Source organism: Drosophila pseudoobscura, chromosome X, assembly GCF_009870125.1.
Source record: "Drosophila pseudoobscura strain MV-25-SWS-2005 chromosome X, UCI_Dpse_MV25, whole genome shotgun sequence".
NCBI lineage: Eukaryota > Metazoa > Arthropoda > Insecta > Diptera > Drosophilidae > Drosophila > Drosophila pseudoobscura.
The window spans coordinates 63,595,336-63,615,369 of NC_046683.1; the positions used below are offsets into that span (position 1 = coordinate 63,595,336).

The window sequence follows — 20,034 nt, forward strand, 5'->3', positions numbered from 1 at the left end:
CGGAGTGATCTCTCTCTCTCCTTTGTTGCCTTAACAAGATGATCAACATTTGGTTAGCAAATCTCTGGTTAACCATATAAGCACTCGTAAGTACTGCCATGCCTATAGAAAGATGGCCTCTTCAGGGGTTTTTTTTTTCTGCCTCCTGCCACTCACTACCTTTTAATGCCCGCCCCCCCTTCTGCCCCCTTCCAAGCGAGAGGCCAATTATGTCTGCAGCTTCTTAAACCACTTCTTGGCCAAAGCCCTGTAAGAGACCCTTTCCTGAGGGCCCCGCCCCTTCGATTCCTTCTTGTAACTCAACCTCGAGCCGCAGAGGCGGAGGCAGAGTCAGAGGCAGTGGCAGTGGCAGTGGCAGTGGATCCTCTTCTTGAGCCTGGTTATGGAGAGGTTCAATGACATTCAGCACCAGAATTGGCCAAGACATTGGCAATGATATGATGCCCCTGCCACCGTGCATGCACTTCCCCTCTTGGCCCGGTCGGCTGCCGCTCGCTCTTCAGGTTATTTGTCTTTGGCTCAGTCGATGCCGAAGCCGATGCCAACGCCAACGCCGCCGCCGACGTCGCACTCGGGGCGGGTGTATAAAATGCCATGAGTCCAAACAGATTTCCAACAGTTGCGGCCGTGAGGCGCTAGTGATCGTTGATTTTTTTTACAGACAGCAGAGAGACCTGTGTGCGTGCGCCCGAAACGCGAGTGAATTTCCCTTGAAGATCTGCAAAAATGAAGTCCATTGTCTTGGTGATACTCTGCCTGGCGGTTGCCAGCCAGGGACGTGTGCTGCAGCCGCCCAAGGAGGCCATCGATATACCCGTGACGATCATCGAGGATAAGGAGCCGCCCTTGGCCCTGGCTTTGGTGAAAGAAGAGGCCAAGCCGATAGTCGAGGAAGCCCTGCCCAAAGAGGCTACCAAACCGATCGTGGAAGAGCCTGCCAAGCCGATCGTCCAAGAGCAGGCCATACCCATCATCGATGCTCCCAAGCCGATCATTGAAGAGGCTCTGAAAACGATCATTGAAGAGGCTCTTAAAGAGGAGTCCAAGCCGATCATTGCAGAGGCATCTAAGCCCATCCTTGAAGAGCCCAAGGTTCAGGAGAAGTTGGAGGAGGTCAAGCCCAAGCAGGAGATCAGATCCTTGATCAAGGAAGAAGAGATCAAGCCTGAAATCAAAGAAGAAGTGATCAAAGCCGAAGAGATCAAGCCTGTGATCAAGGAGGAAGAGATCAAGCCCCTGATCAGTGAGGCTGAAGCCATCAAAGAGGAGCCAAAACCTGTCGAAGAGCCGGCCCAGACCATTCTCAAGACCCTGCCCGCCGAAGACACCGTTGTAGTGCCCGCCGAAGGAGTCGATGCCAGTCCCGTGGTCGAGGATCAGGCCGATCTGGGAGATCATGGACAGCCCCATCTGCGGCAGGCCACCCAGGCCACGCCCACGCAGCAGAGCACCACCCAGGGGAACTTTGTGCAGCAGCTCATCCAGAACTCGCCCATTGGACAGTTCCTGAATCAGTTCCAGCCCCAGCAGCCGGCCCAGCAGCCAGCCGTACAGCAGTTGGCTGCCGATGAAGCCGCCCAACCCACGCCGGCGCCCACAATTCCCGGCTTCCTGAACCCCGCACAGGCCATCACCTCCGCCCAGCAGGCAGTGCAGAGCGCAGCCCAATCTGTGGTGAACTCCACCACTCAGGCCTTCCAGGGTATCCAGCAGTTCGCCAGCAATCTGGGCAATCAGTTCCAGAGCACGCTCACGGGGCTGACCAATCCAGGCTCCACCACGCCCCGTCCGCCAGGCCCCATCCAGCAGTTCGTGAGCAACATCTTTGGCGGTGGCAACAACGCCACTGCCGCCGCTCCAGCCCAGCAGCAGCAGAACCAGAATCCCCTGCAGGGCATCATCAATTTCCTGGGCGGCAACCGCCCACAGAATGCCCCCGCTGTGGTGGCCTCGCCAGTGACAGAGGCTCCGGCCAAGCCCGAGGTGGATGACAAGATCGATCCTGCCAGCGATGATGTGGCGGAGTTTGTCCCCGAGTCGGAGGACCAGAACGAGGTGCGTGCCAGCGGAGAGGCCATCGATGATTCGTTCGAGGAGGCCATTCCCACCAACGAGGTGATCGTGGTCAATGACGATGCCAGCGATGGCCGGGAGGTGCTCGTCGATACCATTGTCCAGCCCCTGCCAGTGGCTGCCGTCGATGCAGTGGCTCTCTAGAGAGCGAGAGAGAGGCACAAGAGAGGATCAACCGATCCGATCCCCACACGACTGACGCCATTTTCGTCGCCATTTTTCGATTTCAATTGAAAATGAAGGAAAATGTTTCTTTAGTTTTCTAAGTGCATGCCGCCACACAACAAAAAAAAAACACACACAAATTATTTATTTCATATTTTGCCCAGGAATTTTTTTTTAAATATCGACTAAAACCGAATAAAAATCATAAAATAAAAACTATACAAAAAATATGCAATATACAATTTATTTCATTGCCCATCTTGATTGAAAGACTCTTTAGTTTTATTCAAAAAAAAAAATTATCTCATATTTATTATATTTAAATGATTTTCCATTTGTTTTCTTGTTTCATTATTTTTGATGTTGTTGTCTGTTTTGTTTCACATTAAGGTGGTTCAATAGCTCAAAAATTGATTACATTCAACCAAGAGAGAGAGGCGTTATACTCGTTACATACTCGTACATATATCCATCGTACATTCGATATAAGGCTAAGTATCTGACAGAACGTTTCGAACAAATTAAACTTCAAAAACGGTAACTAAAATTCGCAGCTTGAGTTAAACTTATGCCCAAATATTTAAGCTAGTTTTTTGTTTTATATTGTAAGTTTTTTCTTTTTCTTTTTTTTTTTTTTGCTGAAATTCCATTTCAAATTTTTTTTTTTTCTTTCTTTTAGTAATTCTTTAGCTAAGGGAATGCTTTTCTTATAAGCAGCCTTACGCACTGGTTTTGTGTGTTGTCTTTTGAGCTGGATAATGATTCTACTTAAAGTTAGTTTTTTTTTGGTGGTAGGGGGTAGATGATGGGGGGTATAGGGGGGTCGGATTGGGGGGCGGGGCAGTGTATATGGGGACGTGGGACAGGGTTTTGATTGAATGTTGATATAATTTGTTTGTTGAGCACAGGAGTTCCACAGGTGAAAGGAGCAACGATTGAGGGAGTTATGGGTCGAGGGGTATTGAAGGGAGCAAAGATTGTTGGACCACAGATTGGAGGATGAAAGAAGGTGAAAGGAGCTGAGATTGAGGGACTCACAGGTGTCAGGGGATAAAAGATTGAGGGTGGCAATAGCAAAGATTGCGGGATGAGAGATAGAAGGCCTACAGATCGCACGATGACAGATAGAAGGCTCATCGATTGCAGCATCAAAGACTGAAGCATGAGAGATGTACAATAGATTCGAGTTCCTTAATAAACGACAAGTCTTTCATTAGATTGGTTCATAAACTTAAGCCAAAGTTGTTTTGATTTCAGCGATAATATCATAGGATGATCGAGTGCTTAACAGGCAAAGGATAGAGTAGGAAATTACGCTAGAATTGGGCCAAACATAACATTCGTCTTAAAGCATTTCCATTTAAGCATTTCGCTCAGTGTAGATACATGGTAAAAAAAATCAGAGTTATAGATATACAGATACATATATAGGTAGATATAAATATCGAGTAAATATCGAGGCATTCTTTTGGGTTTTTTTCTTTTCGTTTGTTTGGTTTTTGTTTTTGTTTGATTTTCGATGAGTGGAAAAATGTGAAGCCGTTGAATGTTTTCTTGGGGTTGCTTTTCTTGTGGGTTGGATACACGATTATGATTTGGATTCTATATATATATATATGTGGTATATATATATATGATATATATGGTATGTATAATGTATATATAGATGCATGTAAATATATATGGGATATTACAATCATATGTCTGTTCAGATACGTTTATAATGCTTGTGTGTGTGTGTGTGTGTACGTCTGTGTATATATATCTTTGATTTAGCAGTTAGCAGAGGATTATAGGTTCTATATGAAGGTCATCTAATGGGCAGGAATTGAGTACAGTTGTGTGGTGTTTTTTTTTCGCTAAGAAGGTACAGTACTTTTGTTTTTTGTTTTGTTTGTTTGTTTTTTTTTGTTGTTTTTTGTTTTTGTATATATCTTTCGATCGACGGGTTTTCATAGCTATAGCGCTGAAGCTTTAGGCCTGAAGAAAATGCTCAATAGAAATCTCAAATAAAATTTCAAAATTAAAACAGGTTTCTCCTGGTTTTATTTGTTTTGTTTTCTTCTTTTTTTGGTTTTGGTCGCATTTTATAAAAATAAAATATCATTTTACGCTAATAAAAAAAATATATATTGCACAATCGGAATTCTAGAATTATGGAAAAAAAAACACGCGCTTATCAAATATCAATCGTATCGTATATATAGCATATATAATATATATCTTTGATAACCTAAGCTTTTATGGGTTTTCAAATTGTGGGTTAACATTCAGACACATAAAATGTTACGTTATGAGATTTTCTTTCTTTCTTTTTTTTGTTTTTTTATTTTATAAGGAATAACCATATCATATGTCTTAGATTTGCTTTCGGTTTAGCTGCTGCTGCTGTTGTTGTTGTTGTTTTTGTTGTGGGGTGTCCGAGAGAGTTGTGGCATTGGTTGGGAAATAGAAAGCATAGAAATTCCAGGTTCAAGGGAAGACTTTGGGACTTTGGGAAGATGGTGAAAAGAGAGTGGTTTTGAGAGTATAAAAGCGGAAGACTTGGAAAAGTTTGAGTAGAAATTATAGTGGAAAGATATTACAAGACAATCTATAAATTCATTAAAAACTCAACCACTTAGAACATATCCTATAATGAACATATAATATAGGAACTTTGAAAAGGAAAACTAAGGAATATAAGATAGGTTTCTTATAGAACCAGTTTAGAATGTTTAGAACAGATTTGGTCATTTAAGAACCCAACTTTTAAAGGAAAAAACACTGATATTATTACAAAAATGTCTAGTATGAAATTTCATAAGAAAAGCTATGAAATATCCAGGAATATTGGAATGATATCATACGAAGCAGGATAAATGCGGAAAACATTCTTATAGATAGATCCCCACAAGTGCCACAACTACATATCTCTCTCTGTCTCTCTCTCCCTTGTCCACAAACAGTTCTAAGTTCTTTTACAGAGTAATCTTATGGCAACAAAGCAGTATTCCTAGTTGTAGTTTGTGTTTGTGTGTGTTTGTGTGTATTAGATATATCGTACATATAGTATCATCCATTGCTGCTATCCGATCGATGCCCTAATCCCAACTTAAGTCACATCTAGCACATTGCTTAGCCTTTTATAATATATACCTTGATCCATATGGATATGGATATGGATCGAAGAATACTCGTATGAACGTAAAAGTAGCAAACAAAAAACAAAGAACACAAAAACTAGACTAGAATACAGTTTGGTTTACTCTTTGGATTCGTCGCTTGCAGCCATGCGGCATGCCATTCCTTCTGCAACTCCTGCTGCTCCTCCTTCCTCTCCTTGGGTTCCTCTTTCCGGCTTCCCTTCCTTCGCTTTTCTTATAAATTCGTTTCAGTTCTGTGCGGCGCCATGGCGCCTGGTTGGGCGGCCACAACTCCACCAGGCGTGGCCATACGCACCCGTTCCCCCACTCCTGGTCCCATCAGACGTGTGTGCCGCACCAGACGGACTCCTCCCGGCATGGCTGGTGCTCCGCCTCCTGTGGCATTAGCTCCTTGGGCGGCACCATCCTGTCCGCCCCTCATGGACCACTCGTTCTGCTTGAGCAGGAACTGCTTGACATTGTACTCCATCTGGGCGATGTCCACGTGCTGTGTGGTCGTGTGCAGCTCCGCCTGCACGGATCGCGTCTTGTCCGTGTCATTGGGATAGTATTTATAGTTGAGAATATCACACGTGGGCTGTTCCGGGCACATCAGAGGCGCCGAGCCAGAGCCAGAGGACAGCGAATCCCCCCCTGGAGTGGTGCCGGCAGTGGCGGCAGCCGCGGCTGCTGCTGCAGTGGTGGTGTATGCCACTGGCAGTCCCGATCTGGTGGTCCGCCTGTAGTATGTGGTGCAGAGCTCTGTCTTCTTGGCCATCGGTGCACCGGCGGCTGCCTCCGGCAGGGAATTGCTTGTGATGTCCGTCTTGGGGGACAGTGAGTCCTCCGTGGGGCCGTTGGTCAGCTGCTGGGGCGTTGTCTTGTAGCCCGAGTCCATTGACAGCTTCTCTATCGAAATGGAGTCCATCCGATCCAGAGTGGAGTACGAGGACTGTCGCTCTGTGCCCGCTGTGGAGTCGCTTGGTAGCGGCGGCTGCTGGAGATTCCTCTGCTCCAACTGCTGTGTGTTGTGCTGCACCCATTCGGCCACGCGACTCAGCTGCTGGCGGCGCAGCAGGACGCTCTCCTGGTAGTCGATGGCATCGCTCATCGAGCTGGAGTTTGCCGAATGCTTGGGCGAGTGCACTGCCGGTCCACTGCTGACGGCTGCTATGGCTCCTCCTCCTGTCTCTCCTCCTGCTCGCTTGCTGTTGCTGCTCTCCTCCTGTTCAGTCTCTTGCTGGGGCTCTACGAGGGGTTCTAGTACGGGTTGCAGCACCACATTCTCGTGTGGCGCCGCTGGTCCCTGCCATGCCTCCACCGCAGATGCGGCATTGCTGTCCTTCGACGTGATGATGTCCTTGCCATCGTTTAGTTCCTCATCTAAGAGGCGTTCGCGACGCTTGTAGATCACGGGCTTGTAGGCCTCAATGGACTCCAAGTTGTCCAAAAGGATGTTGCTCTGTCCGTTCTGTTGGATCCGCATCGCACACAGTCGGGGTCCTCGATACTTGGGATTCTCCGCCTGAAAGGGTAAGGGAAGGGAAGAAGTGAAAGCGTTTATTTTCTGGCAAAAGCTAGCAGGCAAACCTTAATGGTTTTAATGAGGTTCCGATTGAAAGTCTCAAACATTCTGGCTCCTTCACAGCTGCTGGTCTTGTTGCTCCACAGGCTCTGAACGCTACCCGAATTAGTGGACTTCAAATGGGCAGCAGCTGCCGCTGCAGCTGCAGCAGAAGTCACGCCTGAAGCTGCCACAGGAGCTGTCTTCAAGGGCAACGGCTCGCACACATCCTCCAGCTTTGTGGCCTGCACAGGCACCTGTGGCAGTGGCAGTTGATCGGCCTCCAGGAGATTACCCTGCGAAATGCCCGCTAGCAGGGGCTTGCTCGATTCATCCTCCAGCTCTTCTTGGGGTCCTGCAGCGGCACTCGAGCCTCCTTCGAATTTGGTCAGCAACTGCAGAGCGGTGCCACCGCCATCCAGGAACCTCCTTTGATAGCCATTCCTTAGCTGGCCGAGATTACTCGTCTCCAGGAGATACTTCTCAGCCGCATAGGCCCCCAGATGTGTGGTCGGATACATCATCGTGGAGGCCGTAACGCCAGCAGTCCTCTCGCACAGCCGATGGTGCCCCAAAATGGGATTCACCATCAGATCATCCTTCTTTGCCGGCGTAAAGAGTTTGTCCATGTCGTTCAGATCCGACACCGAGCTCTTTGTCTCGGAGATCACCGAGTCACTGGACTTGACGAGCTTCATCATGTAGGGACTGTTCGTACGCGAGGGCGAGTTCAGATTACTGTGGCACCTGAGGCACAGCTGGGTCAGCGGCTCGTTGAGGGTCGACGATCCCTGGAGATGATGGGGCAGCTGATGGGGCGTCTGGGTGGCCACCGTATAGGAACGTGAGACGTCGGCCAGCACTTGGAGATCCTGCTTGCTGCAGGCACACGTGTCGCAGTGCTTCACCTCATTGGCCTTCAGTTCGTCCTCCAGGAATTTGGCCATAATCGTGGGGGATATCATATCGGGATTGGGATTGATCGAATGACTTGTAGTGTGATTTCCATTTCCATTCCCATTTCCATTCGAGTTGTTGTTGATGTTGTTGTTGTTGAATTTGTGTGGATTATTGTTGGAATTATTGTTGTTAATATTATTTTTGTTCAGAGTGTCCTTGGTGGCGTTGTTGTTGTTGCTATTTGTGGCTGATTGCTGCTGAGGATTGCTGCCCGTATTGTTGCCATTGGTTTCGTCTGTGGTTTGGAGAAAGTTGAAGGGAAATTAGTTGAGTGTTCTAAAAGGAAATCGGAAGATGTTTCACCATCTACATGTCTGTAGTAGAGAGCCATTGAACAACGTTTGTTGGTGGAAAATATAAATACAAATCATAATTTAGTTTATTTAATCTAAAATTAAAGAAATAAATTATATCAGAGCATTCCAACAAGAGAGATTCGAGTCGAACAGCGACTATTGTTGTTGTTGAATTCTTGAATAACTTCGGAGTATCCTTCAATGAAGTATCCTTCATAATATATCCTTCATAGTTGCCGCAGAGGCATATTTGCTAAGAACTTTTCTTCCCATGCAAACTTTTACGTTATTGAAGTTTAGTCATATTAAAACTTTCATTTAAACATAATTAAATGCAGAGTTTTAGTTAGCACCAAAGACTAATGTACTTTGTACTAATTTGTACATCATTTTTGTTATCAAAAAGCATACTTTTGCCATTGAAAATATTCATAAACAAGAATGCTGATAAAAACAAAACAAAAATTGCACAAATTCGTGGCATAAAAGTTACAATGAATGCATTTGAATCTAAAAATTCATAAGTTTACACGGGAAAACATGTAAAGTATTTTTAGCAGACGGAAAAGCCAACAAAAGAGATCGATGTATTAGATACTCTGCCAAAAGGATTGTCTTAGGAATACCTGAAGATACCAGAAACTAAAAGTTTTGAATATCAACCGAGGGGTGCTGCCGCATGACGCACGATACAAGCAGGAAATGATTCATTGTAAGGATTATTTCTGTGGAAGTTATAGGATATATTGAGCCTGTCTAAGAGGACATGTCGAATGGAAAATTTCCAATAAAAGTAGGCCACCAAATAATGCTTTGATTCCGCCAATTCTTTGTCTAAACTATAAGTATATTCCCTAAGGTTTATCTCTGGCTTCCAACTCTCTCTTCCAAATCATAATACCCTCTGCCAGGAGAGTGTGTGCACACACAGTCGTAACAACACATGGCGCAAAATTATTTTATGGCAATTTGAGATGAAAATTGTAGCAGCATCAAAAACAGTAATAACAAAAACACACACACACATAGACACACACAGCTAACACATGGAAAATTGAATGAAATTGCTGGCAATTAATGTAAATGAACAATAACCGAAAGGCTTTATGAATGACAATGCACACAGTGCATAATGATGTGGAAGGGATTCAATTATGATGCAAAAATCAAATGAAAATGCAGCTGCAAACACAAAATACAGGAATTTCTCTTATTGCCAAGCCGTAAAATGAATGAATATCTCGGCAAAATGCATATCTTTGATTTACAAGCGAAAAATGCTCGAAAATCAATCATTTTCTAGGAATTTTCTTCGCCCTGAAAAATGTGCGTAAAATAAATCTTATAAAATCATATAAAATCGAATAAAATCAATAAAAACGTTACCGCTGCGAGCCACGGCAAGGACCGCGGCTCTACTCGATACCCGGTACTCTACACCTATACTCTTCCGGGTACCGGGTACATTTAATGGAAACATAAACAGAAAAATGTTAAGGAAAAATGATAAGGTTCAAGGCATGGTCTACTAACACCTACCGAGTCCCCGCATCGAATAGACCATCGCTGTGGGCGGGAAGGGACAGGCCGCTGGGGGCGGCGAATCGGAGGCCGGAAGCACTTTGTAGGAAGCTGTGGTGGCCACGCCCACACCACTATTACTGCACTCGGAGTCGGAATGCGAGTTGGTCTCCAGTCGCATATAGGCCGATACCTTGGCTTGGATATCGATGGGTAGCTGCAACACCAACAAAAAAAGAAAAGACATATATTATTCGGTGGGGTACTGCAAGGGGAGGGGTGGGATGTATTAGGAGTGGGGGGTGGGGGGAGGGAGGGTTGGGTGACTCACCGATGACACCTTTTGGGCCACAAAACTATCCGGTTTGCATTGCAGCAGTTGTATCGCCAGACTAATGTCAGCCTTGTAGCGTTCCTGTGTGTGCGTATGTGTGTGAGTTTGTGGTGTGTGTGTGTGTGTGCCGAGCCGGAAAAATGGGTGGAAAAGAGCAAAGAACATGATAAGAGAGAAAGCATTGCGGAAGTGGTTGCAGTGTGGGTCTGTCTGTATGTGTGTGTGTGTTTGCTCCTCTATCTATGTGTACGTGTGAGCGTTGTCTTTGCATGGGTTAGTTTATATAGCTTCTTGCTTCTTTTGACACTTTTCGTATGCAAATGTCAAATATGTTTGCTGTTCGTTTTGTTTTACTCGACTCCTGCCTTCTGCCTTCTGCCCCATGCAGCAGCCGCAGCAGAAGCCCCCCTTCTGCCTTTTCCTTTTCCCTTTCCTTGGGTAACATTCCCTTGTTCCCAAAACCCTTTTACACATTGTTAAGTAAACTTTTTCAAGGAGTATCCAAGGGAATATAGGCTAAGCAAACTCTATCGATATATGTAATAGTTTGGAGATTGCAGAGAAATATTTCAAACAAAAAAGAATTCATTAGAATTAAGAGTATTACAATTCCATTTCAGAATCATTTAAAGCTTTCGATTCCCTCTAAGCAGTCTGTATTTAAAGCCTCAAACTTAGGACCATATTTTTCTTGGAAAACACAGCCTTAAACACTTATAAATCAAGCAATCTTAAGTATACTTTGATTATTTCCAAATATAATGACATTTGTAGGATCTACTCAGTTTCAAAGGGTCTGTGCACCAGTTGCAACGTCTTTGTCGAGGCCTACACGCTTTGCTACTGATAGAAAAGGACTAACAAGTCTTCCAGGACCAACTAGTCCATGGGATTCCCTGTTTCCCCATCTTAAGACTCTCCCAAAGCCAGTTTGCTTGGCTCTACATCTTTAAATACAGGGTATCTCTCAATCGTTTCTCTCTGGCATAACCGCACACATTCTTAGCTCGTTTGGATGCTGTGCCTTTTGTGCATTTTGGTGTCAGCGACAGCCTCAGAAAAGTTCGCTCCTGTTTTGCTTTCGGGGGTTTTTTGTGGCTGCAGCGACACATACGAGAGTGCGGGGGGTTGGGGGGATGGGAGATGCCTTTTAGGATGCCTTTTTAAATTTTCACAAATGCGATGCACTCGAACTTGTTAAACAAGCAACAAGAACAACAAGCACCAAAGGGCGAGAGAGAGAGAGAGAGAGCGAGAGAGAGGCAGAGTGGCATCCTCATCCTCTGGCAACGACAACTGCATTGGTGACCTAAAAACAACAAAAGCAACAGCAGAAAACCGGGCAGAATAGAAGGGGTATTCCCCTCGCTATAGATGCCACGGCAGTAACGGTATTTTGCACCACGTTTACCAACACTTACACGCCACGGCGCCCAGGCCCAGGCCCAGACCCTGCCTGCCTGCCTGCTATTTTTTTCCAGCTTTGGTTTGCACTTTGCTTCGGTTTCTCACGCTGCATTTTCACGCTGCAGCGGGCAGCATTAGCGGTAACCAGAGGGGGGGGAAAGGGAAAAACCGGGAAGAAAAAGAAAGGAAAATGGCACTGGGAGAGAGGGAGAGGGAGAGAGAAGCAACTGCAAAATGCCGCCGCTTGCATTTTATGTTCAGTTTTGTTCCCTTAGTTTTATTTTCTTTTGCACTTCCATTTTGGCCCCTCGTTGGCATTTTTATTATTTTGTGTGTGCGCTGCCAGCAATTTTATAAATAGAAAAATGCATAAAAATTGCATGAAATAGAAATGAAATAAATTCCAACAGAAGAAGACGGCATCGAGCATGGGGCATGGGGCACGGCTTGAAGCTGCCAGCTAAGTAGCTGCTCTGATGCATTGATTGAACTCGACACAAATAAAAGAGCCAGACCGATTGTCAGCTCGGTGGCAGAAAGTAATTTCTTTAAGCAGGATACAACACAAGTGCCGGGGATTGTGTTTGCTGTTCAGGTGGAATTTTCAATTTCCAAATTGCTAGAATTGCCAGGAAAATCTCCCTGGGCAGCAGTTAAACCCCTTAGGATTGGCACTCTTCTGGCTTCTCGTTGGATTTTAATGCTTTCGAAACTTAATTGTCGGTTTTTTTTTTCTCTCGGTAAAGGTGAGGCTTCTGATGCAATTTGTTGAATATTCGCAAAATAGACAAGTTTGTTTACGCAATTTTACTCTCTCTATAAGCACAGCTCTAGTACTCCCCTCTCGAATGAAAGAAAAACGTTTTCGTCGAGGCACATTTGGTGTTTTAAATGGATATTATATCTGTGAGGGGATTATGGGTTGCTTCTGTCTTTTATTTGCTCAAGAAATTCCATGAGTTGAAATGGTATTTAATCTTCAAGTCCATTCAGAAACAAATATATTAGCTTTAGCCACCAAAAGATGGACTCTGTCTTTGGCCACTTTTTACATGGCAGCAATTTATTGTCATTGGAAAACTCCCACCATCATCGGGGTGTTACCAATCCAATTCCAATAGAAGAGACGATCTTTTATGCATCTGCTGGGAGCGCATCGTCTCCGGAAGCCCTTAAAATGTTACCCGTTCATTTATATCCTTTGAAAAGTTTACATGCACATGCACCCTTGGGATCGTTTGTTTCCCTTTGATCCCATAACAGTTTCACCATTTCGATTGACCCATTTCCCGGCACTGCATCTCCATCCTCCACTCTTCAATCCATTTTAGTGCGACAGCTGCTGGTGGTGGTGCTGCACCCTTTTTCACCATTTTCTCGCCATTTTCCCTGGCACTTCAAATTCCATTTGGCCTCAGCACGTTCGATATGGCAATGCAGGCAATGCCCAATCCCAATCCCAATGCAAAATAAATTTCCCTCGCTTTGGCACTCTTTAATGAAGTGAGTGCTCGCTCCAAGGACTCGGCTCTGGCTGCCCGCCTCTGGTGCTAAATTTAAAACGTGCCCATGGACGTGGGCCATCGATTCGAATGGGTTTTAATTAAAACAAGAGGCATGCCACACACTACACTGCCTGCTGCATGCTGCCTGCATGCCCCTTGAAGATGTTTTGTGCCCACATATTTAGCATTGCGTGATTGTAGTAAGTACTCTGTGGGGCTGTGGAGCTGTGGGGCTGAAAGGAAGGAACTAATAAAGATAATTGAATCATTAGCGTGTGCAGCATACAATTTGTATGCATTTAATTAGCAGCCAGTGGAAAAATCCTTCCCCCCCCCCCCCCCCCTTCCACTGTTCGGCAGGGGTGGGGGTGCTGCTGCCTTTGAGCCGCAGATCAAACATCAGCCATCCAAGGGGCATTAATTACAAAATGGTGCCATTGGGAGTCCCTGCCATACCGGGGATTCGCATGTGAAAAATCCATTGCATACTTTGAGGCTGCACGCGAGAGATACCTAGGAGGCGTGGGCAAAGGAAAATGGTGGAAAAACATCCATAGGCCCGCAGGTCTGATTGCCTTTACTGCTGTTTTCCTGTGGTTGGGGGTTTTCCTCACGACTTTTTTTTTTTTGCCGGCCTTTTTCTTTTTTGCGTGGCTTAGAGTCCGTCACGGCTTTTGTGCAATTTCACGCTTGTTTGCTGACCAACACCGACGACGACCAGAGGACCAGAGGACCTGAGGACCTGAGGACCGTTGGGTTGTAGGACCCACTGACCGCAAGCCAAAACCAGAGCCAAAGCAAGGGGTTATACACAGAGAGAGAGAGAGAGGGAGTGATGGGTGGGGGGGCTACGTTTAGAGGTACTCTCTGTGTGTGGGCTGCCATTTGCGGTCGCTTTTGATTTGCCAATAAAACGCGTTGACATCCACTGGACCGACCACTGGCCTGGCGTTTATGCGGTGCGAGAAGTTTATGATATATATAAAAAGAAAACCCCCACACATAAACAGGAAGAATGGGGCGCGTGTCATAATGAATAATAAATAATAAATGTGTGGTTTCAAAGCAATCAAAACGAGGGAGCGCAAGAAACTGCAGTTAAGCGGGGCAATTAGTGAAAGATATATGACTGCAACTTGGGGGATTATAACATTTGTGACTCGTCAAGAAGGAGCATGAAAGGAGCTTAGTGTACCATGGGGCAGCCAGTTGGAAAGGGCGCTTAAGGGCACAAAAAACTACCTTTCAACGGGATGGCAGGGTTTTTTTTCAAAGATATCAAGTTGATCGGGGAACAGTGATGGATTTCCGACGCACATGATTAGTGTCAGCTAGGGTCGCGTTTCTACATTTACATATAATCCGAAGCGAAGTCAGTATGACGCTCCACCGCCAAAGGGCGCACATTGCACGATGAAGAGTGTGTGAAAGAGGGAGAGAGAGAATGATTGAGGGCGTGCAAGGCGTTGCCTAGCCACTGCAGTTTAATTTATTCCTTCAGACCATAATAGTAATCCCACTCGGCCATTGATACTGATTAGTAATTTCTCTGGGAACTTCCAGTAGAAAAAGAAGTATCCATTAGCTTCAAGAATTTAGCTCTACACTTCGTTTTTCAAAGAACTATTCCCATTCGTTGTCGCGAAACTTCGAAACCAATATCGATAGGTTCTTCGCGATGGTAAGAAATGTATCCCTGTCGCTAACGAGCATCCAAAACCTAATAGATGACACCTGATACATGATGAATGAAAGAACGCGGCCATTCATACCTTAAACGAGTTGGCAGCTCTCTTCACACAATCTTTCAATGGATATTTATACTCCAACTTCGTCAAGGCCTTCATATAGAGACGAATTTATAGCATAAGCGAGTCAGAACAGACCTGCCAACTTATTTGAAGGCGCAGAACAGGTCTGCCAGCTCTGTCTATGGCGGTATCTATAAATCGAATTAAACCAGTGCCATTTCCATGAAATCTCCTTCAGCTGTCAATTTAAATGATTACACACACAGAGAGGATGTTTTTTTTATACAAAACCCGCATAAACATTTATCTCGATGCTCTCGGGGGAGCATCACGGCGCAGAACATTGATGTTTTATGGCAAGTTGGCAGCACTCTGGCGGCCACTGCGGCGCACACGTGTGCTGCTGTAACTGACGATGCATGTGCACAAATATTATGGTTAATTATGTGGCACAGTTACCCACTGTGGTGGCCCCAGCCCCACAGTCCCCCACCCCCCACCACATCATTCCACACACTAACACATGCCAGCGTCGAGTCAGTAATTTCATCCGCCAATTAACATTTTTCTGTGCATTCTGATGATTTGAAAAGGGTTTTGGTTGCGTGCCTTAAAGTTCGACCAACCGCAAAATCAAAACCACAAATGCAAAATCCCCAACTAAATTATGAGAAAATGAATTTCCACAAATGACAACAACGACAACAACAACAACAATAAGCTGAGAAGGCCGACACAGAGAAGGAGAAGGAGGAGCAGAGCAGAAAGGGCACCATCAGGCAGAGATTGCAGCAGTAGAATTGCATAGTAAATTAAGTTAGAAGGAAAGGGTAGATCAGAGGAGGAGTGGGTGTACAGGGCCATGCCATGCCGTTCCGTGCAGTTCCTGGAATTTAATTAGTTGCTTCAAAGCTCTGCCAACGCGTGGCCCCCACTCACAGATGGGGTGACATCAGGAGACAGGCATTTGAGTTAAGTGAATCTGCATGTCATTCATGTCGGGACATTTAGTGCAGCAGGAGGCAGGAGGCAGGCAGGCAGGCAGGAAGGCAGGCAGGCAGGCAGCAGGCAAACAGGCAGGCAGGATGATGTTTCTGATGAGGCATACACCATGATTTTGATTCGGAATCAGACGAGGATTCTGCTGATACTCCTGCTGAAGAGGATTCTGCTGATATTCCCTCCTAATGCTGATTTGAGGATGATACTGATGCCTCTCCTCGGGCTCTAATGCTGATGCGAGGATGATGTTTCTGCGACGGCTGCTGCCTACTGCCTGCTGTCCCAATTAGCTTGAGCTTCGCTGCATTCTGGCATTCGGATTTATGTGCAATTAATCTGCAGGAGTTACAAATGGAATACCAGCTAGACATCAAAAGGGGCACCTGTTCAACTCATATGATCCAAGCCAATCGCAAAAAAAAACACAGACAGACAGAGATTATTCTCTGTATGAGGAAAATGCTGAAATGTCAACATTTTGCTTCATAAATACAGAGATAGAGACGGAGATAGAGACAGAGATACATAGAGAAGGAAAACACACAGAGAGCGGGGCACACATAATGCATGGAATGGACCCAAAAATTAGCATAAGCGTAAACATTGCCAAGTGGGGTTGGCATGCGGCATGGGTTTATGCCTCTTCTGCCAAGTCAAACATTTTGGCACTGCATTAAATACACAAAATTTGCACAATGCCCAGATACAGAGGGACGACAGTCGTCTCGTTGCTCCTCCGTGGGTGGAGCGAGGGTTAAGCATTAGCCCAATGCCAGAAGCAAAAACAAATAAAATTTCGAGAAAAAAAAATACATAAAGAGGATGCCACTGATGAGGCCACACTGTGTTGCATGGTGGGTGTTCTATGGTGGTCGCTTGTGCGTGGCAAATTTGTAGAATTTACATTTTTATGGCACCCAAAGATGTACGAGTATTATGCAACACATGGCTGGAATCAAGGGGTTAAGGGTCAGGGGTTAATGAAGGCTGAAAGGACCGCCTATCCCTACGAGGCAAATGGAAACGCTTAAGGTCTTGGGTTATCTATTGATTAAGTGGAGGTGGCAGGGCTCGGGATAAAGGTTATCTGTGGCCTAAGTGGGATTAATAGGGGGACAGACACATCTTTAAAAAGATATTCTTTATTAAGGTTTAAGGCAGATAAATCAGGATTCATGAATGGTTTAATAGAGGACAAGATAGTTTCAGCCCTTTTTAATAACAATTTCAATAAAATACCAAAGAAATACTAGGAAAAATATAAAAAAAAATCTAGGAAAATACCAGAAAAATCCTCTAACTAATTCAATAGAGAATAAAACAAAAAAAACTAGATAAAATACACGAAAATTATAAAGAAAATATTGGAAAATACTAGAAAAATACAAAAGAACTAGAAAATACTATAAGACACCCGAAAATACTAAACAAAATAGCATAAAAATACCAGAAAACACTAGAAAAACTAAAGCAATTTTAATCGAAATTTATTCCCAATCACAAAGCCAGAAAATCCTAAATTGAAGCTCGTCCAGGCCTCTGTTTTCCTACTCATACTCCCATGAAAATTATTGGTTTAATTAGTGGAAGTATCGTACAATCCAAAAGCTATAAATATCCATTGCCAGATCTAGGGGAAAACTTTCTAGACCCCAACTATTTCAATCCGAAAGACTATCTGTCAGCATTTCAGTGCCGCCCCCGCAGAAGTTTCCAAATCATTTCGCTACCATTCCGAGGAAACTTTTAACATTCCCATTCACAAAGTTAATATACCTTTCTATTCCCCCCAATACCAGACACATTCCTCTCTTTCCATCTCGTTCCTTCGCCAGCTTTCTTCTACAAAGTATGAGGGAGAGAAAAGCAGAGAACCATTGAAACTTGAATGGGAAGCGCATCATTTATTCATCACGCACACACAGTCTGAATGAATGACAGAAAGACATGGTCATACATTATCGTATGCCACCCCCAAAAATCCCCCTAGAATATCAGCACCACTATATCCACAAACCATATCCTTATCCAAACACAGACACACACAGACGTTCGTGTCGGTCAATCATGGAAATGGTCACAAATACATATATATATGTCCATACATATATGTATATTTGTGTTTTATGTCTTATGTCTTATGTCTCCTACTGCTCCCCCATCGACTTGACTCCAAAGTGCGAATGTTTTTTGACTTTTTGGCACCAACAAAGACAACCAAAAAAAAAAGATGAATATCTATCTCTATATTCTTGTGCTTGTGTGTGGTATTTATGTTTGTTCAGGCATCTTTATCTGGGCTTTTGACCGCAGCAAACGAGGGGAAAACTTTCCTTGAGCAGGCATTTTATTTTTAACAATTGTCTTGGAAATTGAAAAACATTTCAATGCTTAGCTGCTTTAAGCTTTTTGTCTTCAAAATTCATTTGAAATATATTTGAATTTCTGAAGATCCCAAATCGCTTGGGATCTGCCAGGACTCCAGTTAAAGCTTAAGTTTTCGTTTAAGAAACATTTAAACTTCTTTTAATCAGGTTTTTTTTTTTGCTGTGGCAAAACTGGAATTTCTTTGGCTTTTTCTTTGGCCTCTCCTTTTATTTTCTTTATGGGTTTTCTTCACATTTTTTTGCGCGTACGAAATGCAGATGTAATTATTTTTAATGAGCGACTGCAAAATTACACATCAAACGCGCGGCAAGAGGGGCAAAGAAATGGGGCAAGGGAATGCCATATGCCGCATATACTCATACATCTTGTACAGTAGTACGAGTATATGGGCCGAAGTGTCTGTGGCAGGCACAAAGATGGAAACAGAAGGAAAAAAAAAAACAAAAAAAGGGAGAGGTAACCACAGGTGTGGACGAGGCGGAAATTTCCCAGTGAAAAATGTGCAAAAATCATCATGAGACCCCCAGAGGGCATCAAATCTTTCAATCTCTAAACCAAATATTGTAACATCATCAACCAAATGACTTCATTACGGGCCTTAAAATGAGATAAAAGCGTAAAGAAAGAGGAAAAACTTATTTCAGGTCAAGAAAAACACACACACGCACACACACACATACAGACACATGTGTGGGAATGATGTGAGCCTTAATTTGAGACTTGTGTTTTAATTAAAAAGGACAATATATTTGCATGACAGGCAGAGGCAGACGAAAGCCCAACAGCTGACAGCTGTGGCCCATAAAGCAGCAGCCAAGGACATCAGCGGCAGCAGGACGGCAGGATTCACACAAACAGAAGAAAAGGCATTAAGGTGGTGGCCAGAGGCCAGATGGAGGGTACGGGTAGGGGTAGGGGTATAATGGCCACCACTGGGGTTATGGCCAAGAAAACAGTTTGAGGCTAAAAGTTGATTGCGAAATTTGATAGAAATTTTCTTGATTAGGTTTTCTGGCATCATTTAAAGGAACCGCTGCAAGGGCAAGGCCCAATTTAAAACTAGTTTTGTGGCATTTACTTTCAGAAACTTATCTAAAGATACTCCAATCTTCATGCCCCAACAAATCTACCCCATTCAATGCCATCTTCCACCAAACAAACGACTGAATCACGTCACAAATTTAATTGACGGATCGATAAAAAACAGATTTTCCATAAAAATGAGTTTCCATAAAAAAAAAAAGAAAAAACCGAAAAAAGGCAAAAATGGTTAAAAAAAAGCAAAAAAATAAAGTGTAAAAAGTGGGAAGAAAATGGTAAAAATCCAGATAAAATACAATCAAAAAGGGAGAGGGCCAGACGACAGGGCCAGAAAATGAAATGAAACCAAAAGAAAAGGCCGTCGACATTGCGTAAGCGAAACGTGTGAAATGTTCAAGCGAGACGGGTGGAGAGAGAGAGAGAGAGAGGGGGAAGGAGAAGGAGAAAGCATATCACGATGAATCATGCAAGGCAGTTGGCGCCAAATGTCAAAAAAAAAACAATGCAATCTCATGCCACAGCAACAGAATTATGATTTACAACAATTGTTGTGGGCGAGAGAGAGAGAGAGAGAGAACCGGCTATAGAGGGAGATCGAGAGAGTGAAGGAGTGAAGGAGAAGTCTCACAAGAGCCGGCAGGAATCGCTGTAATTACAATTGTGGAATATGGCCTGGTATCAAGTATCCGCCCAGCCATATTTCCCCTCATTTGTGAGCATGTAAGTGGCTGCCAGAAGGGGGTGCCAGAGCGGGACGGCTAGGTGTGTGTGTGTGTCTGTGTGTGTGAGAAAGAGACAAAAAGGGGTGCCCAAGAAGGCGACAGCTATCGCTCGAATATGTGATTTGTTGGCCCCATTTTCGTCGAGAAAGTTGCACCAGGAAAAAGGAAATTTATTTGCGT

The 20,034-nt window shown here is 44.4% G+C and overlaps 2 protein-coding genes across 5 annotated transcripts in view; one reads left to right on the plus strand and one right to left on the minus strand.

Annotated features, from left to right (window-relative positions):
* The first annotated feature begins 605 nt into the window (after nucleotides 1–605).
* ImpE2 (Ecdysone-inducible gene E2) lies at nucleotides 606–2,405 on the plus strand. The gene has a single exon (XM_033384111.1). It carries the CDS (start codon nucleotides 727–729, stop codon nucleotides 2,215–2,217), a length of 1,491 nt encoding a protein of 496 aa, XP_033240002.1. The 5' UTR covers nucleotides 606–726; the 3' UTR covers nucleotides 2,218–2,405.
* Nucleotides 2,406–3,041: 636 nt separating this feature from the next.
* Nucleotides 3,042–20,034, minus strand: part of LOC6900187 (tight junction-associated protein 1) — a 42,956-nt gene continuing 25,963 nt past the window's right edge. For 2 of the 4 annotated variants that reach the window (XM_015188439.2, XM_015188440.2), the window contains exons 3-6: nucleotides 10,036–10,119; nucleotides 9,717–9,921; nucleotides 6,954–8,122; nucleotides 3,042–6,888 (exon numbers count right to left, since the gene is read on the minus strand). In XM_015188439.2, coding sequence (XP_015043925.2) covers nucleotides 5,599–6,888; nucleotides 6,954–8,122; nucleotides 9,717–9,921; nucleotides 10,036–10,119 — 2,748 coding nt within the window. In that variant the 3' untranslated portion in view covers nucleotides 3,042–5,598. Of the gene's footprint in view, nucleotides 6,889–6,953; nucleotides 8,123–9,711; nucleotides 9,922–10,035; nucleotides 10,120–20,034 lie in introns of those variants that run through there. The other 2 variants (XM_033384109.1, XM_033384110.1) reach the window with 2 other exon arrangements.